Genomic DNA, 13,296 nt, shown 5'->3' on the forward strand with positions numbered 1-13,296 from the left:
TTACTGTATTCCATTACCTGATAAACTTTTCTGTTCCTTTTACTCTTTTTCACTCACTCTTTGTGGTGATGGTGGTGGTGGTAGGGTATTTCTTGCATAAAGCATATAGTTGAGTCTTTGGTTATGAGACAAGTTGAAAATCTTTTTGTTTTCATAGGTGAGATAAGTCCACTCACATTTATTGATATGACTGAACATGTTTGATCTCAACTCTTTCATAATATTTAATTGTTTTGTATTATGTTATATTGGCTAGTTTCTTTTTTTATTTTGCTCTCATCTTGTTTTCCTTCTCCCATTTTTAGTTGCATTATTTCTACTTTACTGTGCAGATGTTTGTACATTAGTGCTCCAGCCTTTTCCCCATCTTTGACATATATGTATATATGTGTGTATGTGTGTGTGTATATATACGTGTGTGTGTGTGTGTGTGTGTGTGTATAGTTTTGTTGAAATTTTCCATTCATATCATGGTTGGATGAATCCAAGATGGTGATGGGCTACACTAGTCATTTGTGGCTGGTGAGCATTTGAAATATGGCTAGTCTGAATTGAGATGTTCTATACGTATAAAACACATGTGTTACATACAGGTTTTTAAGACTTGGTGTGGAAGAAAAAATGTAAAATATCTCCATACCTTTTTATATTGATTACATGTTGAAATGATAATGTTTGGATATTTATATTGGCTTAAATAAGATATATTATTAAAATTAATTTCATCCTTTTTCTTTTTACTTTTTTTGGTGTGGCTACAGGAAAATTTTAATGTGTGGGTCACATTTGCGGCTTCCATTACATTTCTTCTGAACAGTACTATTCTAGTAGATTCCTCAAAAGTCCCCTACAGAATTCCCTGAGTACTTTGTATAGCCTTGATACTTAAAGGATAACTTAGCTGGATGTAAAATCCTTGATTCATACTTTATGTTCATTGAGGTTTCTGAAAATGCTGCTCATTGATGCTTTGCTTTATGTTATTTTTAAAGTCTGATGTCATCTGATTCTTTTAGCCTTTTAAGTTATTATTATATGTTATTGTTACTATTATTGTTTGCTTGGAGGCTTTGAGGATTTTTTCATTATTTTTGAAACAAATATATGTCACAGTCTGTTGTTCTGGGTTACTTTTGCCAGGTACTTGATGAGCTTTTTTTATTGTGGTAAAAAATGCAGAGCCTAAAATTTAGTATCTTAATCATATTTAGGTGTACAGTAGTATTATACAACAGATATCTAGCACTTTTCTCATCTTGGAAAACTGAAGCTCTATACCCATTGAACAACGACTTCCGTTCTTCTCCTCCCCCAGCCCCTGGCAACCACCACTCTTTCTAAGAATTTGACTACTTTAGACCTCATATAAACAATGCAGCATTTGTCCTTTTGTGACTAGCTTATTTCACTTAGCATAATATTCTCAAGGTTCATGCATGTTGTAGCATGTGTCAGAATGTTCTTCCTTTTTAAGGCTAATATTCCATCATATGTACATACCACACTTTGTTTGATATCCATTTATCTGTCAATAAACATTTGGGTTTCTTCTACCACTTGGCTATTGTATTATAAATAACACTGCAGTAAACATGGGTGTGCAAATATCTCTACAAGATCCTATTTTCAGTTCTTTTGGATATATTCCCAGAAATGTGATTACTGGATAATACGGTAGTTCTGTTTTCTAATATTAAGCCTTCTAGTCCATGAACACAGGACATCGTTCATTTACTTACGTCTTTCTTAATTTCTTTAGGCAGTGTTTTGTGTTTTTCAGTGTACAAGCCTTTCACCTCCTTGGTTATGTTTATTCCTAAGTATTTTGTTCTTTTTGATGCTATTAAGGTGGGATTGTTTTCTTAATTTCCATTACAGATTGTTCACTGTATAGAAATGTAACTGATTTTTGTGTGTTGATCTTCTGTCTTATAACTTTGTTGGATGCGTTCACTAGGTCTAACTTTTTTTTTTTTTAATGTGTGAAATCTTTAGGGTTTTCTACATAAAAGGTTATGTCATTTGTGGGCAGAGATATTTTTACTTCTTCCTTTCCAATTTGGTGTTTCTTTTTCTTGATAATTGCTCTCCCTAGGAGTTCCAGTATTGTGTTGAATAGAAGTGGCAAAAGCAGGCATTCTTGCTTTGTTCCTGATCTTAAAGGAACAGCTTTCAATTTTCCACCATTGAGTATATTGTTAGCTGTGGGCTTTTCATATATGGCCTTTATTGTATTGAGATGATTTTGTTCTGTTCCTAGTTTGTTGAGTGTTTTTATCATGAAAGAGTGTTGAATTTTTTTCAGCATGTCAATTGAAATAATCATGTGGTTTTTGTCCTTCATTCTCTTATTATGGTGTATTACATTAACCAATTTTCATATGTTGAGCATTCTTGCATTGCAGAAATAAATCCCACTTGGTCATGATGTGTAATCATCTTCATGTGTTCAATTTGGTTTGCTAGTATTTTGTTAAGGACTTTTGCATTGACATTTATCAGCAGTATTGGTCTGTAGTTTGTTGTTTTGTATTTTTTGTTTTTTTACTTGTAGTATCCTTCTGCCTCCCCCCTTCCAGTTTTATTGAGATATAATTGATACATAACATTGTATTAAAGTGTACAACATAATGATATATGTATATGTTGTGAAATGATTACCACAATAAGTTTAGTTAACATCTATCACCTCATGTAGTTACTTTTCTTTTTTTCTTGTGAGTAGGACTTTTAAGGTGTACTGTCCTAGCAACTTTCAAATATACAATACTGTATTAACTGTAGTCACTGTGCTGTACATTAAACCCCCAGGACTTATTAATCTTATAACTGGAATTTTGTACCTTGTGACCACCTTTACCCATTTCCCTATTCCCCACCCTCCTTGTAGTATCTTTCTCTGATTTTAGTATTAATACTGGCCTCATAAAATGAGTTTGGAAGTTTTCCCTTCTCTTCAGTTTTTTTTTTTTTTTTTTTTTTAAGATTTTGAGAAGGATTGTAGATGAGTCTTTAAATGTTGGTGGAATTCTCTAGTGAAGCCATCTGTTGATGAGCTTTTCTTTGTTGAGAGGTGTTTGATTACTGATTGAATAGATTCAATATCCTTACTGTAGTTCACGGTTTTAATTTTTTCATGATTTAGTCTTGGTAAGCTGTATATTTCTAGAAATTTATGTGTTTCTTCTGAATTATCCAATTTGTTGTTATATAATTGTAGTAATCTCTTATGATCCCCACCGCACCCCCCATCCCCCCGCCACCCTTGTGGCATCAGTTTTAATGTCTCTCCTTCAGTTCTGATTTTTGGTATTTGAGTGTTTCTTAGTTCGTGTAGGTAAGGGTTTGTCAATTTTGTCGATCTTTTCAAAACAACTTTTAGTTTTGTTGGTGTTTTTAAATTTCTCTGTTCTTAATTTCATTTATTTCTGGTCTAATCTTTATTATTTCCTTTCTTGTACTAACTTGGGGTTTTGTTTGTTCTGTTTTTCGTTCCTTGAGGTGTAAAGTTGGGTTGTTGATTTGAGATCTCTTTTAATGTAGGTAGAAATTTATTGCTATAAACTTCCCTCTTAGTATTGCTTTTGCTGCATCCCTTAAGTTTTGTTATGTTGTGTTTTCATCTTCATTTGTCTCTTTTCTAAATTCCTTTGTAATTTCTTTCTTGACCCATTGATTGTTCAAAAGTATGTTGTTCAGTTTCTACATATTTGTGAATTTTCCAATTTTCCCTTTGTTCTTGATTTCTACTTTAATTCCATTGTGGTTGGAAAATATACTTGATGTAATTTCAGCCTTCTTAAATTTGATAAAACTTGTTTTGTGGCCTAACATGTGATCTGTCCTGGAGAATGTTCTGTGTGAGCTTGAGAAGAATGTGTACTCTGCTGCTGTATGAAGTGTTCTGTTTATGTCTGTTAGGTTCAGCTGGTCTTTGTGTTGTTGAAGCCCTATGTTTCCATATTGATATTCTTTCTGGTTGATGTATTCATTATTGAAAGTGGAGTATTGAAATTCCCCTGACTCAGTAATTTCAAATGAACTCTTCTTGAGTTCACTAATTCTTTTTTCTGCTTAATTGATTCTGCTGTTGAACCCCTCTGGGTGGATTTTTTTTTCCCCCCAATTCAGTTACTGTAATTTTCAGGTCCAGATTTTCCATTTGGTCTTTTTAATGTTTTCTATGTCTTTCTTGATATTTGCATTTTGTTCATGCATCATTTTCCTTGATTTTCTTTAGTTGTCTATTTGTGTTCTCTTAGTGCATTGAACTTTATTAAGATGATTATTTTAAACTTTTATTGTCAGAAAATTCACAGATCTCCATTTCTTTAGGGTCAGTTTCTGGAGATTTATTTTGTTCTTTTTTTTTTTTTTTTTTTTGCGGTACACGGGCCTCTCACTGTTGTGGCCTCTCCCGTTGCGGAGCACAGGCTCTGGACGCACAGGCTCAGCAGCCATGGCTCACGGGCCTAGCCACTCCGCGGCATGTGGGATCTTCCCAGACCGGGGCACAAACCTGCATCCCCTGCGTCAGCAGGCAGACTCTCAACCACTGCGGCACCAGGGAAGCCCTATTTTGTTCTTTTGATTGACCCATTTTTTTTCCTGTTTTTTTCATGTGCCTTTAATTTTTGTTGTAATTTGTGCATTTGAAAAAGTAGCCACCACTCCCAGTCTTTATGAATTGGCTTCATACAGGGTAAGGCCCTTACCAATCAACTCAGGTAGGGGGTCTGGAAGCCCCTCAAACCTTTTCTGGAGATACATCTTCTTTGGGCATCTGCACATAATTTCCCAGTTAGAGAGGTTTACTTGTTTCTTTATCCGGATCTTGTTGTAATCTTTTGCTCCCTCTGGTGTTTGTCAGTGGTACTGCAAGTTTTCTGGTGTTGCAGCAAGACTCTAAGTTCTTTTTTGTTCTCCACAACCCCCAGGCATCCAAAGAATGCTGGTTCAGTCAGCCTTCTGAGTTAAGTGAGACAGAAGATAGTCCCTTGGGCAACTTCCCAAAAAGCTGGAATGTTAGACACACGTTCCACTTTTCTCTTTCCCTCCCAAGGGAGAAGCTGTGAGCAGAATGTTTTCTCCTGATTGCTCCAAACAGTATCAGATCTTGTCTCGTTATGCAAGTTCTTGTGTGCCATTTTGCTCCCTGTTGGGCTTTTTTGGATAAGTAGATTCATATCTTTTATCTTAAATACTAGTTCTGTTGCATTTTTTGTTCTTTCTTCAAGGACTCCAATTATATGACTGTCATTTGTTCTTTGCCTGTTTTTGTATCCTATCATTTTCTTTCTTACTCATTTTAGTTCTTTTTTCATCTTATTTTTATTCTCTTGATTATTTGACAGCCTTTATACAACACACTTATGTCTTTGAGTACATTTTGCATTGGGCTTCTAGTAATTTTAGTTTTCATCTCTGAGGTAATTGTCTTTTTCTTTCTTTCCTGAGTTCAGTCAACTCTTGCTATTTTTTTTCCCCTGAGTTTTTTGCCCCCTTCTCTGATTTTAGTTTTTAAGTTCCTTATTCAGGTGACTTTTTTTTTTTTCATATCCATAAGTGTTTCTTTCGAGGATATTTAAGTTTGGGACATTCTTAAAGTTTTCTTCTCCACCTCCACTTTGGAGTAGAGAGAGTTCATTATTAGATGTATAGTTGAATCTCGTTTTTTGGGTTTTAATAATAGTACTAGACTTACTAGGTTTTCTTTTGTTCGTTTTTTGTAGATTTGGGGTGGTTCACAACATTCCTAGTTCAATGGTTCCCTTTTTTGTCTGTGTAGACTGTGTAGCATGATCTGCTTTTGAGGAGTAGGCAGAGAATAGCTTGTCTTGTTCTGGCTCTTTCTAGCTAGTGTTTCAAAATCCCCATCATTTGGTTTTCTGCAGGATAGGTGAGGTGGTCTCAGTTTTTATATTTTTCTTCTCTGCAAGGATTTGAAACTTCCTCTTTTGATTTTGATCTCCCAGAATTTTGCGGTATTCTGTTTTGTGCTGATGGCTCATTTCTAATTCAATTTGTTATAGTGGCTTTTTAAGTTTCTTAGTCCTTTACTAGTAAGTTTAGTATTATAGTGAGGTAGAGTAGGTGAATGTAGTTATTCAGTCAGGTATCTTTAATTGGGAATTTTAGATGTAAATTTTTAAAACATCAACGAATAATGTTTGACTTTGTATGCAGCCTAACCCAATACATTCTGAAACCCTACAAATTGGGGCATGAGCTTGGCAAGATGGAAAAGAGACATACAAATAATGATTCAAATTTCAGTCCTGCTGATTTCCGTCATAGAAATCATAGAGTCTTAGTGTACTCATATCCAAAAGAAAAAATATTTCTACTCTGTCCCTGTAGGATTGTGCCTGATACTTATTATACATGACTAGAAGTCATTAATTATTTAGCGTCTTTTAGTTTGCGTTTAACGGCTTTTCATGTAATTTCATGTGTTACTAGGAAAAGTATAAAGTACAGAGAAAGTATAATATTTCTAGGGAAACACAAAACGTGTTTAGGTACAATATGGTAGGTTTCAAAAGGATATTTCAGAATGTCAAAGTAACCATGAGAAGTGATTTTTGTGTATTTTGGTGGAGAGTCCTTTCATTTAGGATGTTAAACTTTTATAGCATTTTTCTTTTTTTTTTAGTTTATGGAAGAAATGTAGATTTACTATTTACTATAGAAAGTTTCTGAAACTGCAAAAGGGGACAAAGAAGAAATACTTATAGCATTTTGTGGAGTGTTCTATTCTGTATTCTTCCAGGCTTTTTTTGTGTCAATAGAGGTCTAAATTATGTTGTTTTTTTCTACTACCTAAGAGTTCCATTTTATGGATATGACATAATAGATATACTAAGTCTGTATTTATTGCTATTTAGACTTTTTTTTTTTTTTTTTTTGGTGCTATAAACAGTGCCATGATGAGCATTTTCATTTAGTCAGTGTTGCCCATTTCTTTGTTGCCTTTTGATGAATTCCATTAGTGGAGTTAGTGGGTCAAAGGCATGCTTTTTTAAAGGAAAGGAAATTAGGTAGTGCTTGGTTTTTAGTTTTTTTTAAAAATTAGGTAACCTCACCAGTGTATGATGCAGCATGTAACAAGGAATCAGCATTACTCATGTCAACATCTTCCCCCAATAAAATGACAAATCAAAACCAGTACCTACTTTGAGCCTTTTGTATGTTTGCCACTGATTAGTCTGTAGATTAAAATGGGGGAGGTGTCATGACCTGGCCTCAATTTCTGGCTGCATCTGTCATCTGTAGGCCGCATTAAGAAGGGAGTCATCCATGATCTGTTTTTAAGTTTTTTCATTTGTAAAGTTAATGTTAAATCTTAATCTATTAAAGATGTATTTCAAAATTGGATAATACCTAAAAATGTTTTGTATTTAGGGCAAAGTCAAATATATATCAAAAGACTCTCTTCAAATAAAAAATGTACTCAGTTTCCTTTTTTTACCTGTGTCTGTAGATTATTAGCATTACAAGAACATGGTTTTTTATCTGTCAGACTTTTCTAATAAGGATGGAACAGTCAAGGAACACTGGAATCAGAGTCCTGAAATTTGGCTCTCTTATACATCATTCCTATTTGCTAAGAGCAAGTCACTTGTTTCCTGAGTCTCATTTACAAAATGAGATAATATCTACGCCTGTGTCCCCAGATTGTAAGGAGCTAATAGACATGTGATTGTGGGTGTACTTCGAGAGCTGTAAAACATATAAATGCAGGGTGGCATTGCATATTGCATCACTTTCTTTAACTAGGAGAGGTGAAATATCATGAAGGTAATAGGAAAGTATAGGCTTAAATAATGCTAGAAATTGCCAACCTCAGTCAAGGCCTGGCTTCCTAGTTTCTTGATGCTGTTTGTTTGTGTGTTTGATCCCATCACAACTTCTTAGACGACTCAAAAATTTGAGTACTAATAGATTTTAACTAAATCAATAGTAGTTTTTATATGGGGAAATTTACTTAGTGCTCCAAATTGGGATTCTACCCTATGAAGAAAAACATATTTCTTCCTTGCACTGAAGGTGAAGAAACTTTCAGATCTAAACCAGCACCCACCCTCATGTCCCTTTGTTCAATATTTGCCTTTTATTGAATGTCTCTGGGCTTTTGTCCATTTTGGATATTCTGTTTTCTCTGCCTGGGTTGTTTTCTTCTTTTCCTCTTTTGCCTTGCTAAAAATCCCTGTTGATCCTAAAACTCTTAATTTACATTTTACTTTCTTTGGACATCTTTATCCTCCCAAAACGAGTGGTTTGACTAATTGAAAAGAGATACGCTTGTCAAGCTCAGATCGCATACTCAGGTATCTCTCTTTCACTACCTAAGTTCCTTAATAGCAAAGTCTGTCTCTCATTCACTCATAATTCTCAGGGACAGGAGTAGTATCTGGTGTCTGCCAGGTACTCAGAAATGTGTTGAAAGGATGGCTGCTGATAAATAAATCTTAATTTATGCATTGCAGCATAGCCAGTACTCTCTCTCTTTTTTTTAATTGGGATATAGTTGTTTTACAATGTTGTGTTAGTTTCTACCGCACAACAAAGTGAAGTAGCGTTCCCTGTGCTATATAGCAGGTTCTCATTAGTTATCTATTTTATACATGTTAGTTAGTGTATATATGTCAGTCGCAATCTCCCAATTCATCCCCCCCCTTCCCCCCTTGGTGTCCATACATTTGTTCTCTGCGCCTGTGCCTCTATTTCTGCCTTGCAGACAGGTTCATCTGTACCATTTTTCTAGATTCCACATATATGCATTAATATATTTGTTTTTCTCTTTCTGACTAACTTCACTCTGTTTGACAGTCCCTAGGTCCATCCACATCTCTACAAGTGACCCAATTTTGTCCCTTTTTAAGGCTGAGTAATATTCCATTGTATATATGTGCCACATCTTCTTTATCCATTTGTCTGTCAATGGGCATTTAGTTTGCTTCCATGACTGGGCTATTGTAAATAGTGCTGCAGTGAACATTGGGGTGCATGTGTCTTTTTGACTTATGGTTTTCTCTGGGTATATGCCAGTACTCTTTTAGGTAAGGAAGTAACAGAAGGCCTCTCTGATGACATGAGACTGAAGGAATTTCAGAAACAATCCATTTGGATATTTAGGAACCTTAAAGGAGAGGAGAAGTGTGGCTAGAATAAAGTTTGGGAGGAGAAAAGTAGGAAATAAGGTCAGAGAGGTATAAAGCCTTGTAAGCGTTGAGTGATTTTAACCTTTAATCTAAATATGAAGGGGATCCTTTGGGGAATGACATGACCTAATTTACTACCTTCCACAAGGTAAAGGTGCTTTGTTGGGAATGGTCCATAGTGGGTCAAGGGAGAAAGTGTCCATTAAGTGGTGGAGGTAATGAAAAGTTACTAGAATCTGGGTGTATTTTATAAGAACTTTTTGTTTCACCTTTGTTAAAAAATATTTCCTGCCGTGATAGTAATATATTCAGAATTTTGTACTGTTAAAGTTTCAGGTATATAAATGCAGAAGATACTTAAAATCTGTGATACAAATTCTTTTCCTGTTATTTGCATGTTTTTCTGTCATCTTGTTATTGGTGATAAACACCTCAATTAATTTAGCAAACCAGAGGATCGATTTTCTTGTAATGTTAAATTCTTGAGATGTTAAATTCTAGTTTGTGAATGTTTAATCTTTTTTGAAAAAATCCTACTTATTAAAATTGTAATCATCTAACATGGTATCAGTATGAGTACAAGTATTAAGGGAGAATGATAGCAATGTTTTCTGAAGGTCTGTGGCAAAGGAACTGTTTAGAATTGATTCTTAAAGCACTGTGCAATTATTGAACAGTAAATTGTAAATAGAATTTTGCATTGAATTGACATTATTAAAACAACTCATGTTGCCTACTTTACATTTTCCAGGAACATCATTTACAGCGAGCTATTTCAGCACAGCAAGTGTTCAGAGAAAAAAAAGAGAGCATGGTCATTCCAGTTCCTGAGGCAGAGAGCAATGTCAACTATTACAATCGCTTGTACAAAGGAGAGTTTAAACAGCCAAAGCAGTTCATTCATATTCAGCGTAAGTTTGTTAATTCATTGTTTTCTGTTTGTAATTTAAATTTATCAACCGGTGAAAAATCCTTTCTTTTTGCCCAAAGAGATTTTAATTTTTCAGTTTGTATGCACTGATTTATAGAAATGTTAAACGTGAAAGAATAAAATCCCTCTATGCTTACATCTCAACTTCAAGATCATTTGGAGTGTGAGTTGCATTTGGAACATTTGATAGTTATGTAGTACAGGATTTTCTATAGCACTTACACTTTATCATACAGCTAAAAGGTGGTAGATTACCATACCCAAATAAAAATTTATTTTTCAAGGCCTAGTGGCAATTATGCTGATTAGGGGCAGGTCTTCTAAAATTTTTAGAATTAGATCCTACACTTCTACCTTCATGTAGTTTTTATGGAATTCTAATTCTGCCTCCTTCGATTCTCTTATTTTTGTCCCCATCGTTACTATTTAAATGATCACCATCTTTTGCCTTAAAACTGTTTCACTGATCTCCTGACTGTTCTGTTTACTATCCACCATCTCCTATCTTTACCCTCTTCTAACCTATCTTCTCCACAGGTCCACTGGCACCAGAGTGGTCTTCTGATCAAATCATGATGTGGCTTAAAATCCTACTGTTGTTCTTTATTCTACAATAGGAATTTTCAGCTAATTTTGCAGACAGAATGCTGGTGTCTTGGTATCTTGTCTGGCTGTGTTTAAAAAAAAAACAACCTTTAGTAGTTTGTTAAAATAGAGATTCTAGGGCTGTGTCAGGCTTCCCTGTATGAGAATCTCTGGTATGCAGCCTGGTAATAAGTTTTTTTAAAAAGTTCTTCAGGTGATTCTGAAACGTCTCCAGATTCAAGGCTGGCTGTAAGATCTACTATTTTTCATCGATTCTAAGATGTGCCTTTGTCATATTTGAAATGAGATTACATCTTAAATTGCTTTTCTCGTGGATTAAAATCTGGTTTGTCTAAAGAGAATTTCTACTTGTTTTTGCCAGGCATCTGGGGACCAACCTGAGACCACCTTAAAGTCTTTACTTGTTTGTTTTGTTTTATTTGTTTGTTTTTGGACCACACTGGTAGCTTTAGTTTTATTTGTTTGTTTTTTTAGACCACACACGTAGGCTGTAGACCTGCTTGGAATTCAGTTCTCAGCGAGAGGTTTTTTCTCCCCTCCTTCCACCTAAGGGCAAGTTGAGAAATATAGTTTCATGCTGTTCCTTTCTACATGGCTGGTTTATTTCTTTATCTTACGCTGAGGCTGTTGCCCTTTGGTAGTATAGCTTTATGCAGGAGTATTCTATTAAATTTATTGATAGACCCCAATATAAAGCTTTTTTTTTCTTTCTTGCAGTACATAAAGTAATGGTGCATCTTATATAGATTTGACAAAATTTAGTAATAGCCAGATTCTCTAATTCGAATACAAGGCCCTTTGTGATTTGTTACCTGCTACCCCTTTAACCTCATTTCCTGTTGCTCTTTCCCTCACTCTTTGCATCATAGGGAATAACTTAAAATTATCCACATTTGCCTTGTTGTTTCACATTTCACATTTCCTTGCATATGCTCTTCAAGTCTTCTTTCCCTTTCTGTAGCTCATTTAAGACCTAACTCCCTTTTGAAGCTTACCCTGATTTCTCATTCTACCTCTCTTTGCTTATCTTAGTACCTTGTACATACCTCTAACAGAGGACTCAGCATACTTGATTGCAATTGTTTGTAGCCATTCTTTCTCTCCTTTTAGACTGTGAGCTCCTTGAGGGCAGGGACTATGTTTTATTTTCCCTTTGTATCTTTAGTGTTAAATGCATGGCTTATAGATGCTCAATAAATGGCATGTTTGTGACTGGTTCAATTGTTTTTAAATGGCTTAAAAGCCCTTAGGTGTCAAAAGCATTTTCCAGAGACTTTTCCCCTAAGGATTCAAGAGAAATACACTTGCAAAAATTGTGTGATTTGTTTCCACTATGTCTTTGACTTTGAGTCCCTTTAGCGTGTTGAATTTTCCTTGTCTTTGTATCAGGAATGAGATAGCTGTTCTTAATATGAATTTTAAGGATTTTTTAAGCCAACGTATCCCCTCCCCCCTTTTTTTGTATTTTAATAACAATGTAGCTGGACAATAGGACCATTTGTAAAAGACATTGTAGGAAACTGGAACCAGAAATTGGATGTAACCCATCTGGGTGGGGCCCATTAGATACAATAAACATTAATCTGTGTTGGTTTTTTCATTTCATTTTATTCTATTGTTGTAATAAATGGAATAAAAATAATAGAAAATTATTTTAACTTTCATTTTTTCTCTTTTAGTCTGTCAGCATATATATATTTTATATACTATACTAAATTGTACTACACATACAGTTTTTTTCCTGCCTTTTCTACATATATTTTAAGTTCCTCAGGTTTTTGTAGTCTCCTGTTGTCATTTTCAATGTGTATATAATTTTCTATCAAATTTATATTCCATTATTTGCTTACCTTTATGCCTATTATTGACCTTAAGTTTATCTGTACTAAAATTTAAACTCGTTATTGTTGACTCTTTTTTCAAGGAAGGCTTGATATAACTTCTTTCTAAGCCCTTGAATACAAGGAATTTCAGAAAATATTGCTCTGGATTTTTCTTTTTCTTCTTTTAATGATAGATTTGAAAGAATCACCTCCCATTTCCCTGGCTAGAAAAGCATAGTTGCCACAGTAGGGCGGCTTAGCTCAGGCCCATCACATTGCTTGCCTGGGCTCTTGCAGACACCTTTGTATTGGTCTGCCAAAGTATTGTATTGTATTGCTCTGCTCTTGTCTTTGTACCTTCCAGTCATCCACACTGCCACTGTTGTGATTGGTACCCATTTAGAATTTTTCAAAGACTCACTGTTGCCTGTGGGATAAAATTTTAACATATTTGTATGGTGTTTAAGGCCCTCCTTTGTGCCTGTCCAGTCACAATTTGCTGTGTATTCTTCCACCATGACATCAGCCTCATTGAAATGAACTGTTGGAGGTCTGTTTCCTCCACTAGACTGTAAGTTCCTCAGGAACAGAAGCTGCATCTCATTCTCCATACATTCCTACACTACAGTCTCAGTACACCGCACCCCACCCCCCATTCCTCTAACCCTTCACACTTCCAGATACAATAATAATGAGCTCCTTTTAGATCTCTGACTTATCTCTTATTTTTTCATGCCTCCAGGGCTTTACATAGCCCTTTACTTCTCTTCTC

The 13,296-nt window shown here is 35.0% G+C and overlaps 1 protein-coding gene across 2 annotated transcripts in view; it reads left to right on the top strand.

Annotated features, from left to right (window-relative positions):
• Positions 1-13,296, top strand: part of EPC2 (enhancer of polycomb homolog 2) — a 107,416-nt gene that overhangs the window by 32,515 nt on the left and 61,605 nt on the right. For both annotated transcript variants that reach the window (XM_082840741.1, XM_082840742.1), the window contains exon 2: positions 9,916-10,075. In XM_082840741.1, the coding sequence (XP_082696867.1) occupies positions 9,916-10,075 (160 nt within the window). The remainder of the gene's footprint in view (positions 1-9,915; positions 10,076-13,296) is intronic.

This window comes from Leucopleurus acutus (genome assembly GCF_964270905.1).
Source record: "Leucopleurus acutus genome assembly, chromosome: 6".
In the NCBI taxonomy this organism is placed as follows: domain Eukaryota; kingdom Metazoa; phylum Chordata; class Mammalia; order Artiodactyla; family Delphinidae; genus Leucopleurus; species Leucopleurus acutus.